Source organism: Megascapheus bottae, chromosome 5, assembly GCF_031878675.1.
Source record: "Megascapheus bottae isolate mThoBot1 chromosome 5, mThoBot2.hap1, whole genome shotgun sequence".
Lineage (NCBI taxonomy): Eukaryota > Metazoa > Chordata > Mammalia > Rodentia > Geomyidae > Megascapheus > Megascapheus bottae.
The window spans coordinates 7,258,423-7,281,141 of NC_143513.1; the positions used below are offsets into that span (position 1 = coordinate 7,258,423).

A 22,719-nucleotide genomic window follows, 5' to 3' on the forward strand; every position below is an offset into this window, starting at 1 on the left:
GTGGGCTGAGGTCTCACTAACCACTGTCATGCTCATCTCCAAAATGGCCACCACCTCCCAGGAATGCCATTGGAAGGCAGTCAAGTCTTTACCACTTGATCTTTGGGCTGCATCTCATATGCAAATCTTAACAGCATGAAAAGTATCCAAAAGGCACCTTCTGCTAAATATGTTAAAGAAAGTCCTCCATGTTCCACAGCAGGCCAAAATGCTTAGCCATTTAATGTCACAGATAAAGGTTTCCTTTATTATTCTCCATGTGTTCATCAGGACCTCAGTGAGCTTCTCCACTGCTGTCAGGGATAAAGGACAAATCCCATTCCTTCCTCATTCAAGTCTCATGAATAACTAATACTAAAGGAACACAGCATCCACCCAGGTTGCCCGCCTGGCTTTTTCTGATCACTAGTTTTCTTAGGACTGTGGGGATTTTCCATCAGGAACTTGAATTTCATCAACCTGCCCATTTGTTTATGGCTCCCTTCAGAGGCAATGGTTGACCTTTGCTCTGTAATTTCTCTTTTCTATCGATGTTAAGATCTTGACAGAAATGCTGATGGATTCACTTTTCTTCTTTGTCTTTTCAACTGTCTCAGTTTTCTTTGATCACTAAAAATAGTGCTAGTGCTAGTGTGTGTGTGTGTGTGTGTGTGTGTGTGTGTGTGTGTGTGTGTGTGTGTGGCGCTGTCCTGGAGGGCCTGGGACTGGACATTGTTCCTGAGCCTACCTTCCTCTCTCTCTCCTACATCCACAGCCCCCTGTCCATGGTTCAATGCAAACAAACCATCTGGATTCCAACAACTTCCCCACTGGAACTTCCATGTGTGCTGAGCAGCACCAAGAAATCCCAGACAGGACCCAAACAGTGCAAAGTATGCACTGACCTAAGGCCTAGCAGGGCTCCTGCTCACTTCCTGTGCTTATGAGCCTTGACCTCCCTCTTGCCCTAGTCAGTGGGCCCAGAGGAACTGAGACCTAAGGCTGGATGTTTTCATCAGCAATAAAGCTATTCCTAAAATTATGTATCTGGCTGTCATTTAAAAATGCTTTAAAACTCATGGCTGCCCATGCAGATATATGCCATGGCTTGGCTTGATTAACTTATTAAAATCTTCTCCAACTTACTGTTTCTGGTTACCTAGAGATGTGTGGGATTCTTACTTCTTTTTTTAAAGAAAAAGAGCCCACACAATTTACTTTATATAATTCGGCAATTTTCCCCCCACACAATGACCAGCACAAAAGAAAGCTTTTTCAACACATGGCTTGGAGATTGAAAATATAATTTGAAGTCCAAGTGTTAGAAACAGATGTCTAGATGCTGAAGAGAAAGCTGGAGATGATGATGTGGTAGTCATTTTTCTCCAGGCAAAGCTCCAACATCCAACAAGGAGCCAAAGTCTGCTCATAGTCTCCCACATCTACCCCCTGGACCCCAACCTCACTCATACACAGCAGTTTCCCACAAAGAAGGGCATGCTGTAGCTTGAATGCAGCTTGTCTCTAAAGGGTCGAATGCTGAAAGCCTAGCATTTACTGTTCCAGTGTTGAGGTTTTGGTACCTTTAAGAGGCGTGGTCTTGTGAAGAGTAATTAGGCTCTAGAGGCTCCAGCCTCTGTAGGTCTTATGGATTGGGTTAGACCTTCCTTTCAAGAATGAATTTGTTCACAAGACAGCAGGTTGCTACAAAGCAAGGCTTTCTGTTTCCTGCCTCATTTCTCCTCTATGCTGTGATACAGCCAAAGGGAGCTTTTTCCAGGATGTACCCCTCTATGCTGTTTGAACCTTTGGCGCCCAGAATTATAATCCAAATAAACCACTTCATTTGTCCAAAGTGCCCAGCCTCAGTCCCAACATAAAATGGACTATACAACTCAAATTTCAGCCAACGAATTGGAGAAGGGCACTCAGAATAGTATTTCCTCTTGTCCTCTGAATTCCATTCCTGTAGGACAGGCCCACTTCCCTGGAGGTAAAGTCTTTTCTATGTAGCCTGACAAGTTGTTTTCCTTAGCAGTGGTGATTCAGAGGAAATGTGTGGGTGACATGATTCTTTTTCTCCTTGTGCCTCTGTTAAGGACAGGCCAATGGGTTGGGTGGGAGGTTTCTGGTTTTAGCCTGTCACGACCAGTTGTTGCTTTCTGCATCATCCAGGCCAAGCAATCTCCATTCCCATACTGCCCCTGGGGAAGGGGGCATCTCCCATGTTAGATCTTTTGATGCCCCTATCATCTGGACACCTGAGCCATAACAGAATGGAGGAACTTGACAATTTCAGGCACTGAATCCTGAGTTTAGAGTGGTCCTGGACTCAAGAAGTAGAGCAATATATTATCGTTGTGAAATACAGAAGAAAAATATACCCAGCCCATGCCTTACATGCATGTATATTCATTTACTCATCTGTACATTCATTCATTCATTTATTCACTTAGCAGAATAGTCACCAAGCATCAATTTAAATTCTTTCCAGGAAACTGGAAATGCAAACTCAAAGACGGAAAGGCAAGAACTCAGCTTGCTTGATACTGGCCTTCTAGGAGAGGGGCACTAACTGGAAAGTAAATTAATAAGGATCCAGGTACCAGTGGCTCATGCCTAGCTACTTGGGAGGCTGAGACTTGGAGGATCAAGTCTCAAGGCAGAAGTGTTTATGAGCGCTCTTCTGAATGAAAGGTGGACACAGTGGAGTGTGCCTGTCCTAGCCAGGGCACGAATCTTAGCCAAGGTAGAGGGAGCCCAGATGTGCAGCCAAGGAAGGAAGTGAAACTTTTCTCAAAAATAACCAGCAGTAGCTGGGTGTAGTGGCTCACGCCTGCAATTCTAGCTACTCAGGATGCTGAGCTCTGAGGATTGCGGTTCAAAGCCAGCCCAGGCACTAAAAAGTCTGTGAGACTGTTATCTCCTATTATCCACCATAAAACTGGAAGTGCCACTGTGCCTCAAGGAGTAGGGCAGTAGCTTTGAGCTGAAGACTTCAGGGACAGTACCCAGGCCCAGAGTTCAAGTCCCACAACCAACAATGACAATAAAAAAATAATCCGCAGTCCAACATGGCTAGAGGGGTAGCTCAGCACTAAAAAATACCTGCCTAGCAAGCATGAGGACCTGGGTTCAAATCCCAATATTGCCAAAAAGGAGAGAAGGGAAGGGAAAGACCTTAACAAGGAAAACAACAGAACATGTCAGGATCAGGCTCTACTCACAGTTGCATCAAAGCTAGAGAGGAACATGGGAAATGAGAATCACTGAGTTGACAACAGCTCAGAAAAGATCAGGGATAAGAAAAGCCAGCTACACACTCAGCATGACCTGAAGGGTGCAGGTAACACATGATTCATCTCTTAGTAAAATGTTTGATCTGTGTGCCCCCTGTTTTTTGTTAAAAATTTCTATACGGAATCCGTTGCTATATTTGTATTTTTAAGACATTATGGACCACATTGCATAGGCTCCTGCAAAATGTCTAAGATGAAATATTTTATGAAGAATTTGTAAAGACCTGAGTTGCTGGTAGTTCATTCTTGTAATCCTAGCTATTCAGGAGGCTCTCCAATTAACCACCAAGGGAAAAAAACAAAACCATATGTGAAGCTGTGGCAAAAGTGGCAGAGTACTAGCCTTGAGCAAAAAAGCTCGGAGACAGCATCTAAGTCCTGAGTTCAGGCCCCTGGACTGGTGCACGTGCACGTGCAAGTACATACATGCACACACACACCAAAAAACTGGAAATAAAAAGAGTGGCTTAAATACTAGAGTGCCAGCCTTGAACAAGAAAGCCTAAGGAGTGCTAAGGCCTTGAGTTCAAGCAACAATATCAGTATATAAATGAGAATAAACAAACAAATTCAGAAAGAGTCAGGAACCAGTGGTGCATGCCTATTATACTCCTAGTTATTTCAGTGACAGAAATTGGAGTACTGTGGTTTGAGGGCAACCTGGGCAAAAAGGTTGAGAGCCCCTTCTCCCCCCTCCCAGTGTCAACCAACAGCTGGGTGGTGGAACATGGCTGTCTTGCCAGCTCATTCAGGAAGTGTAAATAGGGAACTGAGGACCAGGCCAGTCCAAATAAAAGTGAGACCTACTCTCAAAGCCATAGGACAAAGGGCAGCAAGCATGGATCAAGTGGCAGAGTGCCACTAAAAACAAACAGTGCATTGAAGGAGATAATACCTTATTTTGATAATAACTTGTTTTAATTTGAAGAAAATGTTTATAAATGCTGCAAGTGACTACTTACAATATCTCTCTCTCTCTCTCTCTCTCTCTCTCTCTCTCTCTCTCTCTCTCTCACACACACACACACACACACACACACACACACACACACACACACACAGGCTCATTTCTCCCCATTTCTTACTTGTGTATTTTTTTAAAACTGTTCCAAACTGGGTTTCCCACCAACTTTGGAATCATGGTGTAAATAAGAGACTATCCAAATCTCCTGCACAGTATAATTTCCATATTTCCTTATTTCGATTCACTCTGTACTTTTCGGTTTTCTTCTCTACTCTATTTCTTTTGCTGTAAGTTTCCTCAAATTTTTTGTAGGAAGAGACAAGTGTTGATTTTTTCGGTCTCACTTCCCTCCAGGCACCACAACAAGAGCTGAACACAAGATAAAAGAATAGCTCCAGGCATCTACTTAAGCAAAATTAAATCTACTCTTGGGCTAAAAAAAATTTCTGCTTCTTTACAACTAAATAATAGCGGGTTTTATAATTGCATCTTGTATACTATAATAAATTTTCCTTTGTGGCTTGTGTTTCTATCTTATGGTTTTTGATTTCTTGGTGTAGAGGTAATTTTAAAGAGGTATTCTTCCATCTCTCCCCCCTCTCTTTCTCCCTCCCCCCCCTCTCTTTTCTCTCTCTCTCTCCCTCCCCTTCTCCCTCCCTCTCTTCCTTTGTGAAATGGTACTCACTCACAACATTCCCAAACAATAAAAGTATTAATGACATTGTCAGATAGGAGCTGACAGAGTGACAGAAGAGCCACTGTCTCTCCCTGCAGTCTTACAAAAAAAAAATCAAGCTGGGTGCTGGTGGTTGTTTGGCTGTTCATGCCTATAATTCTAGCTGTTCATAAGCCAGACATCTGGAAGATCATGGGTCAAGCCAAGCTCAGGCAAAAAGTTCACAGGACCCCATTTTAACCAATCAATAGCTGGGCATACTGATGCTTGCCTGTCATCCCAGCAACTTATATAGGGAGCATAAACCAAAGGATAGGCCAGCCCTAGCAACTGACTGCAACTCTATCTCAAAACTGACTATAGCAAGAAGGACTAAATGTATGGCTCAGGCAATAGAGTGGCTGAATAACAAGTGCAAAGCTCTGAGTTCAAATACCAATACCACTAAAAACAACCCCACATGATAATCTATACTTGATAATATATATTCTCTCCCTAAAAAGTGATGCTTTTTCTACATTTAGGATCTCATCTCTTTACAGAAGGTTCTGGTTTTGCTAATGTGCATACTGCATACAATATCATAAACCACATTCAATACACAAAAGCCTGTTCTAGAAATTAGAAAACAATGAATCAAGAACACATCCCTAAATTCAAAACATTTCCACAATGATGAGGTTAAGTCAGGAAGCAAAAGAAGTAAACAAAAAAATCATTACTTCTGTTTTTTCTACTCAGACCATTAGAAAAAGAAAAAGGAAAAATCCAGCCCATGTAATTTTCCTCCTCAAGAAGTTGGCCCTTCCACAAAGTGTTTATGTTATTTGCATTGGGTCTACCTTCTTGAGGGACAATAAAAAAAAATCTGTGCTTCCAATAGCCCCAAACTGGAGGAACTTGATCACAACCAATGAGTAAAAAATTATAAAATGTGTATAAATAGAGTTCTTATCACAATTATAATACCTATCACCAAAGGTGGAAGATAGTGAAAGTCGTTTGAGTTATTCAATGGCACGGCTCAAGCAGTGACCATTATTCCAGGTGAGTGTCATCACTCCAATTCACTAATGACAAATGCCTTCTTTTCAGTAGCATTCCTACACAGGCCTTTGTTCTGGTGTTCTGGACAGTGATCACTCATATAGGATGACAGTTTCAAAAGAACTGCCTGATTTTTAGGGAATGCTGATTTAAAATAATACAACAATGGAATTGCTATCTCCAAGGAAAGCAAAAATATAGTATAGCCTTCTTGAGGCCATTATTGAAAGCAAATGGATAAAAATCTTTCAGACTGTTCAACACTAATGCAAAAATAGCCAACTCAATCACAAACCTTACAGATGAATGGAGTCCTTCCTCAGCAGTTTGTTTTAGGTTTGTTTTGTTTTGGTGCTAGTCCTAGATCTTGAACTTAGGACCTGAACATTGGCCCTGGGCTTTTGTTACTCAAGGCTAACATGCTATCACTTGAGCCACAGCTTCATTTCTGGCTATTTAGTGGTTAGTTTGAAATAATAGTCTCACTGGCATTCCTGCCTGGGCTGGCTTCGAACTGTGACCCTCAGACGTCAGCCTTCTGAGTAGTTAGGACTACATGCAGGAGCCACCAGGGTTCAGCTGCAACTGTAGCTTTAACTTGTAGGACCTGTGCAGCAAGAAAGGAAAACCTGGGATGATGTGAAGGTCACTCGACCAACAGCTAGCTCCCCACAGCATACCTATAAGTTGGCCTTCCTTCCTAAAATAGGTTGGTCTCCTTCCTAGTAATAGATTTTATGTATTGACCTCTTACTATATTAAGAAGTCGGTTTGCACAAACTCATTAAATTCTGACAACAGCCTCTTCATACGTGAAGGAGCTAAAACCCACAAAGATTAAGTGGATACACAGATGGGAAGCTGGTAGATGTAGATGTGATACCAATTTTGGTCATGGTTTGAGTTACCTCCTAATTATACAATTGACTATTTCATTTAGTTCTAAACAGTTTTCAGTCTCCATAATACTCTGAACTGTAACTAGTCCACTTAAAGCATGTTCAGACTGGAGAGTTTGGGGTTTTGTTTTGGTATTTTTGTTGCATTTGGAAAGTTTTACAAAGCTCTCTGGATAGAGGCCCTGGAGAATGGTCAGTTTCCTGAGGCTTTCCCAGAACAGCTCAGAATAGCCTGGGTACCTTGAGATAGGTGAGTGGGTGGTTCATACATCCTTGGGCTCGATGCTCAGTCTCTCTTCCTGACAGCGAACAAGGATAATTTCTAATAGCATCATGCCCCAGTGGAGTGATGAGATAGCTTTCTGGAGCCTGGCTTCTCTTGCCTGTTGTAATTCTATAGCTTTCCTCAGAAAGGCCAAAGGACTTTTCTAAGGAGAGACACAAATAGCCTGCCACCTGGCCATGAAGAACCAAACTCAGAATTCCAGCAGTCTGTTTTATCAGGCTAATGGACTTTTTACAAGTGTCCTGGTTGTGGAGGACAGAAAAAGTACAGGCCTAAATTACTGCCAAATAGACTTCTATAATTGGAAAGAGAGGCTGGTACTGAAGTCTGGTCCTCACGGCTGGTAAACAAGAAATTAATAACTTTCATTTGATTGATATCTGTAATAAGTTACAGTCCCCACAATCTGAACAGCATGATTTAACATTTGTGTAGGCCTTCATTGTCTCTTCTTAAAAACAAAAATATTATAGATGATGGAACAATATATGATTTTATAGCCAGAAATTCCTCCCTCCAGTATACATTTAAACCTTAATTTAGTATTCTTTGATGAAGTCTGTTGTCCTCCTTCTCAGATGTCCACGTGGCGGGGGTCATCATATAGGGACAACTGTCAGTCAATGATGTCCTGAGACACACCCCACTTGCTCCAGGTGGGTGGGGCCAGTCGCCCTCTGGCTCCTGACTGCTTGCATCACTGAGTGTGTATATGATTAAGGGCAGATAGCAAGCAGTCCCCCACATCTCCCCCTTTTTCTTTATTTATGGACACTCATATGGGGCCTAACCAATTTAGCTAATGAAAACATGGGTCCTGCTGCTGTGGAAATGAGCTTGGGGGGCCAAAGAGGACTAGGGCTAGGTGGGTTTCAGAAACGGGATTGGGGTAAACAGGAATCACAGCCCCTATGTCCTCCCCAGCATGCTTTGAGGGAAGATACTTGTTCATAATCATATCACAGTCCCCTGCTTGGGAGTCAAGTTCATTACTCCGGGCCTCCACAGTTCCTGTTTCTTCTGGTTCCCATGCCGAGGTAGATATAGGATGAGGTAGCTTTGAGGAGAGTTCGTGGCATCCATGTCTGGCAGAGCAGTCCAGGGCAGTTTTTCTGGTTAGGTCAGTGTCCCAGGCCATATTGGTGAGGTCATGAAGGTGGAGGCAGGACTCAAGTCAGCTGGCTGTAGCTGGCGGCGGTGTTGCTGAGAGGCCATTTCGTGGTGACAGGAACTTGTGGATTGCCTATTCCTGAAACTTGAGAGTTAACAATTATGCAAAGAAGGTGGATCATGTGCTGGCGGAAGAGAGTGAGGAAGGGTTAGGGACATATCCCAGAGGTGGCCTTATTTTACGTCACAAACCATAGCCAAGCCCTCCGATCAGGCGGCAGGTGCCCTCTTGGCCAGGTGTGGTTCCAAGACCAGGAGGTGTGTGGGTTTCCATTTGTGACGTGCTCCACATCTCTCCCTTATTTCAACAGGAGCTTGCCTTACTTGAGAGTGTGTCTGTCTTAGGTTGTCCCCCTCTGGGGATCTTACCCGTCACTGACTATGACCCTAGCTCTTCAGGCAACTCACCTGCAGGGTTGGCAGACCCAAATGGAGATTTTAAGTAGGGGAGATGGCCAACATCCACAAAAGAAACCCTTCTATTCTCTGGTCTGCACCCATACATCCTGGTGAGGGCCAGGGCCAACCTCATAGGGTCCCCAGTCTGCACCTCTTTATAATGGCACACATGAGTCAAACTCTTGCCCCATTGTTAACAGAGGGGCTGGCTCCTGCCAGGTGTTAGTGATCAGGTCCTTCCATCAGACAAGGGGCAGGGAGGTTGGGCAAGGTAGCATGGTGCCCCAGTGCTTATAAGCAGGGGAAAATCCTTTAGATTTGAAATTTAAAAGTTTAGTGCAAATAAAGTATCAACAAGCTTATCTTGAGGCCTAATGCCTTAGGTACCTGTATCCCCCCCCCCCATTTTTATTTGTTTTTAAGGGGGGCAATGGCCAAGAGTAGGCTAGCTAAAGTCCCAGGAGTGGAATCTGGGTGAAGATCCATCTTCTATAACTTCTTCAAGCTGACACAGGGCGTTGCCTCTAAGCTTGACCAGGGACCCTAAAAGCTTAGCCTAGTTTACCGACTGATAGGCATATAGCCTCAGGTTCACAAGCTTCTTTCCTGAATTTGTGGCTGGTGTCAACCCAAAATCTGCTCAGTTAGGGCTTAGAGCAAAATTAGGATTGTAAACTACCCATAATTTTGACAACCTTAGGTTTTAACTACCCACTATTGTACTAATAAGTTGCTGCCCAGTTGCACAGGCATTAGTAAGCCATGCTTACAAAGGATTCTCTAAGCATGATCTTACCTGGAACTTAGTAAGGGCCATATTTACATCTGAATAAGGACCTGCTGTTCTTTTCTGTGGGCCCTCTAGAAACTGTTACAAACTTACAAGCGCAAATTGAAATAGCAATTAAACAATTATTTTGTTAGCCCTAATTTTCCTTTTTACTCTTTTTACAACCCTTTTTCCCCCAATTTAATACATTTTAAGAAATATTAATCACATCACCCACTTTACCATCGGATTTCCAGTGTCAGTCTGTAAGGGAGAGGCAGGATGAAGCCCTGTCCTTTCTAAAAAACAGATAGGCAAGGTTTTTGAAACTGATAAATTCACATTTAAATTTCTGATACTTATCTCCAAATTTAGACTCAAGGAAATATATTCCTAGTTCCCTGATGCCTTTTTGCTAAACAGAATACAATGTTTACAATGTAAATAGCTCTATGCATTACAATAGTAGATTTTAAAGTAATTCCTCTTTAAAACAATACAAATCCTTTGAGGCATTTGACTTTGCTTGGAGTTTAGACTCAGATTTAACCAACTACCCATTTCTTTTACGTTAGTTTCAAGTATAAACTTGTGTACTTGTACACAAGTATAATCTCGAACATGTTCACTCACACACACTCACACTCAAATATCTAAAAGTGCGCAAAAAGTTTTCAAAAGATTCAAATACAAGGATTCATTTTTAGGACTGGTACCAATTTCAAAGACAAAACCGGACAAGGAAAAACATGTAACACAGACAAGACAGAGTAGCAGAGAAGTAACCCCCAAACTTCTGATGGCATGCCTGGCCTTAAACTATTCTCTGGTAGTCGGCCGGCGGAGGCCATCCTCAAGCAAGAGGGAAAACAAAACAACAAAAAAATTGGGCTGGGTAGATACCCTTAGATATGTCTTGCCAGTGGGACTGGAACCCACACGTCCTCTCAGAAAATGCCCTGTTATCGACAAGAACCCTAAAAGGGGTCAAGGCGTCCCTTGACCATACTCTGTTTTAGGCCACAGTGCATTTTTGAGAAAACAGGGGGGGTCGACTGACTTCTACTTACCTCTGGAGGCCTTTGCTTTTAACCTGGGCGTCTTTTCTGAAAAGGGTTGGAATAGGAGGAGCAGTAAAGGAAGACCACTGCTTACAGAAAAAAGGCAATACTTGGGAGCCGTGGTTGGGTGGCCCCCATCGGCATATTTACTGTGGGGAGATGCTTCTAGGCCTGCTGGGCCCTGGAGCTGGACCTGGGCCCTGGAGCCGGGCCTGCGGCAGTTTCTAGGAGGCGGGAACTTCCTGCTTTTACTGAGGGAAGGGCGACCCACCCCCAGGGGATTCCTGACCCGCCAGGATGTGGGGGAGGCCTGCTTTCATTTTTAAGCTTGAGATCAATCAGAGATGGATACATTTGCTGGCCCTGACCTTTATCTACAGGAGCGGGCTGGCAAGGGGCCGTGGTCAGTCCCTTATCTACGGGCACCACAGCCATCGTGGGTGAGGCTGCACCTTCATCTACAGGGGCAGCGGAGCATTCTTCCAAGGGGCCCCCACTCTCGCCGACCAGCGCCGGAGCCAAGGTGGTTGAACCCTGAAGGCAACTCAGAATGGCAGCCACTATGGGGAGAAAATAGGGGTAAAAACACCAATATGCTTGTAGAGATGAAAAATAGCTACCACCAGACCCAAAATTATTCCCCTTCAGTAAACAAAATAAAAAAACTCTGATTCGAAAAATCTTCAAGGACCCAGAGGCTGCACAAACAGGAACTTCTGAACTCTAGTTAGCCATTGTTCGCACAGGTGTCCATAAGCTCCAGGAACTAACCTATTTTGTGTCAAAATTAGAATTGCACATATAGCATTTGCTTCCCAAGCCATAAAACTATTCTCTGACAATTGAATGGGACCAAACTGGCCTGAGAATTTCCCATCAGTTTTGACCAGCCAGGGAAGCTCCCTAATCCCTATCTTATCTCACTTGACCACCTGGTGGATGTAAACTGGTGATTTTTGCCTTTAAAAAAGACTGTGTAAACCCTGACCGATGACTCCTCCTCCCACCTCACTGTGTTGGGTGCATGTGGACAGAGTTCCTTGCCTGGCTTGTAACCCGCAATAAACCTTACTTTTGTATTTTGGATGCCTCTATCTCGGTGGTTTTCTTTGGGGACCCTGTCTCAGAGCACAACATGCTGACCCCCCTGAGCTATCTTTTTTCCACGTGGACTCATCCCGCATTCTGCCTGCAATCCCTTGTGGGCAGAGAGATGGAGCAATATCCTCAAGCATATTATCAGAAAAGTAAAGTTTCCTACTCTCCAAGATCCCTTTAAGAACACGAATCTCCTCTCGCTGAGTTTGTGTTCCCCATAGTTGCTTGAAGAGGTCCACTTACCCGCTAATCATGCCCCATGTCTGGGTGCCATTTGTGGATGCCCCTCTCTGATGCCCATGTGGGGGGGGTAAGATGGCTACGGGACCCCTGAATAATACAGACCCCGGAGACCATGACTCTTGGCACAGGTCTGAGTTTATTCCACAGCAAGTGCTTGCTAAATACAGATGGAGAGGTCGCATCTGCTTCATCAAATAGGGAGGACCGTCAACCAATGGTGTCCTGAGACACGCCCCATTTTCTCCAGGTGGCTTGCTTCACTGAGTGTGTATGTGATTAAGTGCAGATAGCAAGCAGCAGGGTTCCCCCACAGAAGTCAAAATTACTTTTGGTTGTTTCAGATGTATATGTTCTTTATTTAGTGTATTCTATTACCATTATGGAGTTGTCCAAAGGGGTTACCATTCAAAATGTCAGTTTATGCATATACTAAATCTTGATCTATGTCATCTCTTTCATCATCCTCCCTTATCCCTCCCAATTCAGCCCCTCTCCTCAATTTTCTTAGCTTCACAGGATATGCATTGACTATTATAACTGCATTTTCCACCACCTCTCTTCATTTACCAACTCCCCTCTCCCCCCGGCCTCTTCGCACACATGTATGCATCTTGATATTAATATTTTCTGGACTGTGAATTCGCTGTTCTAAGGAGTTACCACATTTCAATCCTCTTTTGCCTGTACCATAAGGATGTCCTTGTTTCCACATTTCCTAAGTTATCTGTGTCCACAAACCAGTTATTTTCACCACATCGACTGAGCTCATTTTAAGAGTTCAATTTTGGAGACATTCAAAAAATACATAGAGGGCCTGGGAGTTTGGCCTCGGTACCACATACACAGAAAAAGCTGGAAGTGGTGCCGTGGCTCAAGTGGGTGGCGCTCTAGCCTTGAGAAGGGGCCAAGACAGTGCTCAGGTCCAGAGTTCAAGCCCCAGGACTGTCGAAAGGAAGAAAGAAAACCAAGCAACAACAAAAGGCCCCGGTTCACCGACACAAACACAGAGGGCAGAGGGAGCGGTGCGGGGCTGGCTCCGTCCTGAGCGCCTCCCCGGGGTGGCTGGGCCCTGGAGGGCGCAGTACCCGAGCCGCCCTCCATCTCCCCCAGCGCGCTCTCTTTCTCTCTCTCTCTGTCCCCACAGAATCTGTACCAGAACAGGTTTCTAGGCCTGGCCGCCATGGCGTCTCCATCGAGGAACTCGCAGAGCCGACGCCGGTGTAAGGAGCCGCTCCGCTACAGCTACAACCCGGACCAGTTCCACCACGTGGACCTCCGGGGCGGCCCCCACGAGGGCCTGGCCCTGCCCCGCTCCACCAGCGACACCGACCTGGTCACCTCCGACAGCCGCTCCACGCTCATGGTCAGCAGCTCCTACTACTCCATCGGGCACTCGCAGGACCTGGTGATCCACTGGGACATCAAGGAGGAGGTGGACGCGGGGGACTGGATCGGCATGTACCTCCTCGGTGAGTCCCCCGGGCCCGGGGACACCTGGCTGGCGGAGATGGTCATGAGGTGACAGACGGAGGGTTTCCAGTGACCTCAGTCAGGCAAAGCGTTCATTTCTCTTTTGGCAGTGTCACCCTTTCCCTTGCTCCCTCCTCTCCCCACCCCCCGTTTTTCTCTCTTGTCCCCACCTACAAGTCGTACAGTTCATTTTCTACATCGGGTCCACCGAGTAGCATTGCTACATTTACTCACCCTTTGCCCCTCCATCTCTGCTTCTCCCTTAGCCTCCCAAAGACAGATAAACTAACAGACAAGACAGAAAGAAGACAAAACCAGCAACAAAGAGAAAAAACTCTAGCTCCATTTCCAGGAGTTCGTTTTGATGAATAGTATTTATCAAATATTAGTTATCAAATACTGTCAGATATTTATCTAATAATATTGTGCTCCACCCTTGAAATGTTTTCTCCTTTGGTCTCGCTTTGTTTGAATGCTAAGAATTGTGTAAAACTGACCATGTCTCAGTGTATTTTAGATCTTGCTTCCTCGCATGAGAAGAAACAAGTACTTTCCCTCTCTGTCTATCTCTGTCTGTCTGTCTGTCTGTCTCTCTCTGTCTCTCTGTCTCTCTCTCTCTTCCTCCTTCCCTCCCTCTCCTCCTTCCCCCCCCCATCTTTATAACAGTCCTGGGGCTTGAACTCAGGGCTTGGGCACCCTCTGTCCCTTAGCCTCTTTATGCTGAAGACTAGTGCGCTATCACTTGAGCCACAGCACTACTGCTGCCTTTTGTCTCTTTGATCTTGGCTTGCCTCATTTAACATGAAAAAGGCCCTGTGAGGTGGCAAAAGCTGCTATTCCTGAGGCGATGACAGGAAGATGTTGTCTCTGAGGCAGCTGGGGCGTGTGCACACACATGCACTTCTATCTCTAAGGCTCCTGGAGGTGCCTTCACACAGTTGGGGGAGGTGCTGATATCATTTCCTCAAGGGAGGAAGCCATTGGAAGAACATGCTGGGGAACAGAGAAGGAAATCCTCTCAGTGTAGAGCTTAGGAACAGCTGAGGGGCTTTGACACACCCTGAATACGTGGCCAGATCTGAGGCTCATCCAAAGCTCTGGGCCTGGAGTGCAGATTGGAAGTGATGGTCAAGTGAAAGCTCACCCATGACTGGGAATAACAGACCATCCTTGTCGTGAAAGGGGGAGAGGGAGAGGCAGAAGGACTCTTTAAAAAGAGGAGAGATGAAGTGGTGAGAGGGTCAGACAAGTGGGAGCACACACAGCACAGAGGCCATGCGAAGGTGGTGTGAAGAGGAAAGAGGCATCCTCTACCTTGACTATCAGAAGGCCTGTGAATGAACAAGATCTGGTGTGAACATGACATTTTGACGGAGCCAAATGTAGCCACCACTCCATGTGTGGGAATCTCTCCCTGACAGTTTGCTATTCCCTTAGCAGAGACACATAGATAACTGTGAAGTTCTTTAATGCCAGATGCCAACACTTTCAATGGCATAAAATCATTTCCCAATCCAAAATGATCTGTGAGTCTTAAGAGTTCATCTTTGGTGAGTTCCTGGCACTTCCTGTTGAAGACGCATGGCATCAGGCCATAAGCCTAGAAATATAGGAATAGTGAGTGATTCTACCTAATGTGCCATTGTCAAATGAAGAGAAGCCAATCCTGTGGTTTCCATGGCCACACTAGGTGTTCTGGGGCAGCGTCGGGACAGTGTCATTCCACGTCAGTGAGCAGTGGACATATCCACACAAGCTCTCTCAGCAAACCTAACTTCCTTCTGCTAGAAGAGAGAGACAAGTGTCACCTTACTCATGACACTGCCACTAAGGCACCAATACTGTCCTCAGCCAGGACCATAGGAACCATAGGACAACAGCATTAGCATCATGGTGACTATAAATAGAGACATTTAGAGTCCTTATTTGTAGATTGGCTCAAGATCCATGAAAGAAATCGATGAGATGTGCATTTTCTCATACAGTGCAATCACTGTATGAGTTCATTTGTCGTGAAGTGGTTTCCTTATTTCCTTTCTTCCTCCCTTCCTTTTCTTCCTTCCTTCCTTTCCTTCTTTCTTTTCTCCTTCCTCTTTCTCCCTCTTTTTTCTTCTTCCATTTCTCTTTTCTAATTTTTGGCAGTCCTAGGGATTAAACTCAGGGTCTCACACTTGCTAGGCAGGTGCTTTATCTCTCATTCATACCTCCAGACCTTGTTTGTGCTGGCTGTCTTGGAGACAGGGTCCCATTTCCAGACCAGGGGTGAACCTGGACTGTGCTCTAACTACTTTAGGTTTTCCACCATAGCTGGGGTGACAAGCATGCGCGACTCTGCCAGCATCTTCCTCTGAAAGACAGTCTCATGGATTTTTCTACCTGGGTTAACCTGGAATTGTGATTTTCCTGATCTCAGTCCCTCTTGTAGCTAGGATTATGGATATGAGCCACTGGTGTTCAGGCTTATCAAGAAGCTTTAGTCACCAGATGCATCATGACAAAGAATTCTAATGTTTAGGCTTTATGTTCAGCCTTGCTTTGATCCTTAGATCTATGCTTGTTTGCTTACAAAAGCAATCTCACTGTAAAGAAAGACTTTTACCCAAACTAAAAGGCATTCAGAGAGTTTTTTTTTATTAACTTTTTTTTTTGCCAGTCATCGGGCTTGAACTCAGGGCCTGAACACTGTCTTTGGACTTTTTTCATGGCTAATGCTCTACCACTTGAGCAACAGCACCACTTCCAGCTTTTTTCTATGTATGTGGTACTGAGGAATCAAACCCAGGCCTTCGTGCATGCTAGGCAAGCACTCTACCACTAGGCCAAATTCCAGAACCACAGAGAGTGATTTTTTTTTATAATGGGGAAGCAGATGATCATTTAGGTCAAAAAAGCAACTATATAGAGGCAGATTTATTATGAATCAGTAGTTTTGTAAATGTTCAGTAGTACGTATTTGACTTCCAGTCTTGTATCTAGGATTAAGATTCAGCAATTCTCATTCCTTATTCAGGCAAAGGAAACAGTGGTATGTAATTGGCTTAGGACACATAATTTGATGGAGACAATAATGCTACATAACAATGCTACCGTAATGAGGGAATGTCTATCCCAATATTATTACCACTTAATTTTATATTCCAATAATTTTAAAATCCAGTATCTTTGATTTCTTTTTAGTGTTATCTTGAGTTTTTGCTTTTTTTGTTTGTTTTTTTCCAGTCATGAGGCTTAAACTCAGGACCTGGGCACTGTCCCTGAGCCTCTTTGTACTCAAAGCTAGCACTCTGCCTCTTAGCCATAGCATTACTTCTGGCTTTTTCGGTATAATGTATTGGAGATAAAAAAAATCTCACAGTCTTTTTTGCCCAAGCTGGCTTTGAACTGCAATCCTCAGATCTCAGCCTCCTGAGTAGTTAGAATTACAAGTATGATCCTTGCTGTTATCAGTTTTTAAATATTCCTTTGACTTCATTAGAAACAGTTCCTATTAAAACTGCTTAGATATGAAATAAATGTGCAATTAAAATCATGAAAATATAACAATAGCATAGGCATAAATTCTCATAATTTATACAAATAGGTTTTGAAATTAATTTATAGATTTAATAAATCACATTCATTATTATACCATCCCATCTTAATACCATGCTAAAATTTCTCCAGCAACTTAAAATATAATAAAATCAGACATAGTTATACATTCAAACGTCCTCATGTCAAGAGAAGATAACATGGAGAGAAATGAGAATTCATCCCTTTCTGAAATTGCATTCTTGAATTATGTCCATAAACTGGGGGCTCAGAATATGTATTCTCTTTTTGTACTTGCTGGGCTGTTCTACTTGCATGCAATTAGAAGCAATAGTCTGCATCACACTGACTTGTTAGAACTTCTGTAAGTGCTCTGTGGTGTGTGTGTACGTGCGCGTATGCATTTGTATTGCATTAAGTGAAACTCAAACATACAGAAATCACATCTTAATTTGGTGTAGTTCTGTGCTAATTTTAGTAACTTGCCAAGCCTGTTACTCTGTTATAAACTGTGGAGCAGGAGGTAGGGTTTTATACAGCAGAAGAAACGACTATTATCCAGAGGATATAATCCTGTTTGAAGGGATTTAATACATCTCTTTATGCCCTCTATAAAATGTATAATAGCTAGATTTTAAATAGTGCTGACATAAGTGAGTATTTCAAACTATTAGCAATGATTTTGTTCATTAGGTGTCATGAGCTTTCAAATAGGCAGCCCTACTTTTAAGCCCAGACTCTAAACAGAAATGATGCTTATTAGAATCTGATAGTCTTAGAACCAAGGGTCCAAGTAGTCCATCTCTTTATTACAACAAAAGTTAAACTATATAGCAACCTTATTGGCAGAAATTCAGACAAAGCAGCATTAATAAACTGCCTAAGTCCACACACGTAACCTTCTTACCAGTGTTGCATGGTTTGGATACAGAACACAGAGCCAATAGATTCCAGTTGGGGTCCAGGGAGCTGCCACTGCTCCTGTGGCAGGGATCAAGATTTGGCCCATAGTAACTGCTGCAGTTCTCTCCCAACTGCTTTCCCCCAGGGCACAATCCAGCCCACTAAAAGTGTAGATCCCACACACCTGTTTAACTGAACGCTGGATGCAAATTTGGTCTCTTCATTTAGCCAGACTAGGGAGGTGGATATGAAATGTGGAGCCTTGAGAGACTGGGCTTTGTGTAGAACCCCGCCTCCTTGACTGCATGATGGGCATTCTGGGCATCCTGGACCATGATGTGGGTGTTGACAGAGCAGCCTACTCCTCTCCCTGCATGACAGCCACCAAACTCAGTCCTCGTACTTGTCAGTTCCTGGCACGGCCTTTCTGAGTGAGGAAAAGAGGGCAGCAGTCTTGTTGGGAGCCAGTTACAGTGCCATGCTGAAGGATGATGGCATAACCAGAGTTTTAGCAAGAAATGCCCTTCTTCTGGAAATCCCAACCAACCAGACGATGCTCATTCAAGGCCATTGAATTCAATTGTCAAACGCTAGTATACAGCAGAGAATGGAGGTTTCATTAAACAGGTTTGCGATGGTGGAGATACAGCTGACCACAAGTTTACCTTCAAGAGGTTCCCGGGAGCTTTGAGATTTTACAGAAGTTAAAGGAGAGATCTGAAGTGCGCCTATCTCGCAGAACAGATGATCTGGATTAGGTCATTACTGGGTCAGTTCTGGCTCTGAAAGAAATTCAAGAGAAACTTGGAGGGGGGCAACCTGGTCCTCATAAGATCACTTATCCTGCTCAACTTATAGCATTAGTATAGGTAATTGCATTTGAATGGTGATCTGTCCTACAAGGCTCTGCTGGCCCTTCTGGGCAGTTTCAGCTCTTTACCATAAAGATGTTACACCTCCCTCTTGTCCTTCCTGAAGTCCAAGGTGAGGAAAGGATGAAAGACTGCAAAGGAAACCCAAAACAGCATGGTGGAGGGTGGGGGTAGACCAAAGGGACTTGTTTAGGTCCGTCAGGAGTGTTCTTCTTCAGGGCCAAAGTCCCCAGCCTCAAGCCCCGTTCCAAAATATCTGAGCTAAAACTCCTTCTGCTTGAATTTAGATACATTCATTCTGGTTTCCAGTAGCCAGAAATGCCAGTACATTTGGATTCTGAAGGGAAGAGGAGGGACTTGTCTAAAAAATAGTGAAGAAGTTGGAGAAGAAGTTGACCTCTGAGGAGAGACAAGCCGGAGGAGAATATAATACTGGTCTATTTAGTTGGAGAACATTTCTTACCAAGTTTTATTATTAATATCAGGAAAGGATCAATGGCCAATCCCTTTTAGTATGTTATATTTCAACAAGTACAACACATGATGCCCTTTTCTCTTTAAAATATGCATCATTTGGTCATTTTCCCCCATAATTCTTCCTCCCTACCTCCCCCATTCATTTCTTTGTACTCCTACGATTCTTTGACACTTAACCCACATTTCTCTTTTTTGTCTGTTGATTTTTTCTTTCCTATTATCTTTAAGTAGTTATTAAAAGAGTTGCCATTTAACCTAGCAGTTTCTACTTATATCTTGATCAGTAGCACCCCTTTCCACATTCTTACCCACCACTCCCTTTATCATCTCTTCCCTCACTCTTCTTAACTTTTTAGGATATACATTGGATTATTGACTGTAATTATCCCCTTCTTCTCCTCTTTCAATCCATTTTTATACTATAATGAAATTAACCGTTTTATTCAGTAGATATCCAATACATTAAAAACTCTCTGAAAAAACACAGTCCACATCTAGTTCACTGCATAATGCATGGAATGGAGCTAATTATACAGTACATATTATTTAACACAGAAATGAGCATTTTCCCTTCTATGAATACCTGACCATAACAATTAAAGAGAATATTCAGATGACCAGAACAGATAAATTTAGGTAAATACCACCTGTTGGATAATACCTTATTAGTTCCATAATAAGACACATTTCTACCTACGTATGAAACTCATTATATTGGTACTGAAGACCAGGGAGCAAGGAAAACATTTTTTTAAGAAATGAGGCAATTACTGTAAGAACATATTATGCAATTATCTTAGTAACCCAAACAGGGCTGTGAGCACACACTGTGAATATATAAAGACTGACAAATTTTACAAACAAGTGATTTTCCAGAAAATACAAACAGTTCTTGCTGTTAATGAAGTAGAAATGATATTACTTTACTCAGTCATCTTTGCAAAGAAGGAACAGTCAAAATATTCACTCAACATACATGTTATAAGAACATTGCCCAGTTGTTTTATTCACCAACACCCCTAGAGCCTAAAGTTACAACTACCCTCATTTTGCCAATGTAGAAATAACACTACTGGTAAATGGCAAATGGGACACACAGACACACACATGCACACACACACACACACACACACACACACAAATACCTTAAGAGTTGATACTGTGGCTTCAAGCTCATCCTCATTTCCACTTTATCATCACCTGTTTTCTGGATTCAACCAGTTGCAGAATGGGAAATCTATTGCCTGGGTTCAACCAGGCACTGGGCCTTCCCACAGGGACCCTAGTTTAGGTGGTCCCTCCAAACTCTGGGATGGATTTAGACTCTCAAACAATGGGTTTTCCCTACAGCTGTACCCCAGCTACTTCACATGATGATTTACTGGTGAAATGGAAATGGCAAAGGCCCTCTAGAAGAGCAAGGTAAAAATTCCTATCCCTAATTTCAGTAGCACTGAGCACTTTGATCATCTAGGATCTGCCTTTTCCAGGAATGCACTGTCTCTCTTTGGATACTAGCTAGAAAGGACATCAATGGATTGCAATGCAATGAGAAGAGAAGCATCAGTAGCTTCCCACCCTACCCTCCATAGACCAACCTTTATCTGTGTCACACCCCTATGACTCTTCTCAGCCTTCAGCATTCCCTAACTATCTTGATGGTTTTCTTCATCATTGCCTCACCTCATTCTCTTCCTTCACATCTCTTATTACAGGTTACAATAGTGCATTTATTTCTTGGTTTTGTGTGGAATGTTGTCTTCTCAATCATTAGTAAGCATTAATTCAGAAGAGATAGGAAAGTTGTCGTCTCAATCATTTGCAAGCTTTGGTTCCAAAGGGACCAGATTGATTGATTAGCCAAACACCACAGCTCTTGCCCTTTTCCCCAGCCTCTGGTATAGGAATCTCAACTGCTTAATGAACAAATGAATGCACAAGTTCATAAAGAGATGGAGAGTCTCGTATTCGATGGTTACAATGTCCAGGCCAGAAAAGGCATGCTAAGGAGAAGGGACCTGAGAAGGAAAGTATATTGGATGTTTTCTTTAAGTCTCCTCAGTTTCAAATGAGAATCCGCTTGTAGAAGTTCTAGGAGGTAGATTTTCATACAGAGATTTCACACATACAAGTGCTATTCCAAGGAGAGAATGAACTGCATAGCCACTCATTATTTCCAAAGATGTTTAAAAGCCTGCTAGATGAGCACTTGCCAGGAGTGTTTGGCGAGGAGATTCCTGAGCTAAAAAAGGGGGTGGGTGTTGCTGATGATATCTGATGATGCCACCAGCTCTCGGCTTCTGGGTCCAGGTGCTTTTCCTTCTGTTGTGCTGGCAATGGCATAGCTTATTTCTTCCCTTAAATATGAGGCTGACTGATATATTTCTCTGCTCTGTTTCTGTTGCTGTACATACAGATGAGGTATTGTCTGAAAACTTTCTGGATTATAAAAACCGTGGAGTCAATGGTTCTCATCGAGGTCAGATCATCTGGAAGATTGACGCCAGCTCTTATTTTGTGGAACGTGAGTACCGTGACCATTCTTGTTCAGCAGAAATGATGGGAAAAAAAATCTCAACTTCTTTGTCCCTTTTCATGTAGAATGGCTGGTATTTATAAAGATATCTTGCAAAAGAGACAAGCAGATTTAATGAAATGCTTAGAAAGATGTCCAGTATAAAGCTTTGAGCTCTAGGATGGTAGCATGAGAGCCGTCCATACCAGTCTAGGCAGCTACTGTTTTTGCACTGGGGAAAACTTTGAGTAGTGTTTGTATGCCTTTGGGCTTGGGACATTTTGCCCAGTATTTCTTAATTGCTATCCTATGACTCTCTCAGGTGAGCTCCAATTCACTGTAGGTGACACCATGTTTCCTCAACATGTCCTTTTAGTTCTACTACAATTTGACTAAGTCCTTTAAGCCTCCTTGTCCATTGCCTCAACGTGTTGGGAGTATACTACATTTTTTCCTCTGGATTTTGGCTCTTTCCACGTTTCCACAGAATAGAAATAATGTACAAGTAATGCTGGCAGATTTCTGATATACATGTATCTGCATGTATATAACCTATCAAGACACTTTCTAAACTTTTTTTTCTGTCATTGAAAATAAAACATTGTGAAAGTTCAGGTAGGATATTTTCCCTCCTTAGGCTCCATACTGCTACTTTTGAAAATAGACTTCATGTTCTCTAGGCAAAATGAAATTTAAAGTACCTTAGAACCATGCTTCTGCTTAGGTTTGAGATCCTTTCATGAACTTCTCAATTTTGGTCTGTCGGGGTGTGTGTGAGAGCTCTTGGCACATGTTCATTCACTCAGTATAGCAGGTCAGAAAGGAAGCAGGTTTGTTTGTCTGTCTTCTCACTTCTCATAGGAATAAGATATAAGGCTAGGAATCTGAAGTTATTGATGCCATTTGACTTATGATCCAAGAAAAACTACCTCTGGTCTCGGGCTCTCTCTCTCCCCCTCCCTCGCCCTCTCCCTCTCCCTCTCCCCCTCCCTCTCCCCCTCCCCCTTCCCCTCCCCCTCCTCCTCCCTCTTCCCCTCTCCCTCTCTCTCTCCTTGGTCTTG

At 43.4% G+C, this 22,719-nt stretch overlaps 1 protein-coding gene across 1 annotated transcript in view; it reads left to right on the forward strand.

Moving 5' to 3' along the window:
* The window catches only part of Hecw1 (HECT, C2 and WW domain containing E3 ubiquitin protein ligase 1), a 277,245-nt gene that overhangs the window by 108,431 nt on the left and 146,095 nt on the right, over positions 1 to 22,719 (forward strand). Inside the window, exons 3-4 of the mRNA XM_090332620.1 lie at positions 13,035 to 13,359; positions 21,560 to 21,667. Of these exons, the coding sequence (XP_090188746.1) occupies positions 13,035 to 13,359; positions 21,560 to 21,667 (433 nt within the window). The remainder of the gene's footprint in view (positions 1 to 13,034; positions 13,360 to 21,559; positions 21,668 to 22,719) is intronic.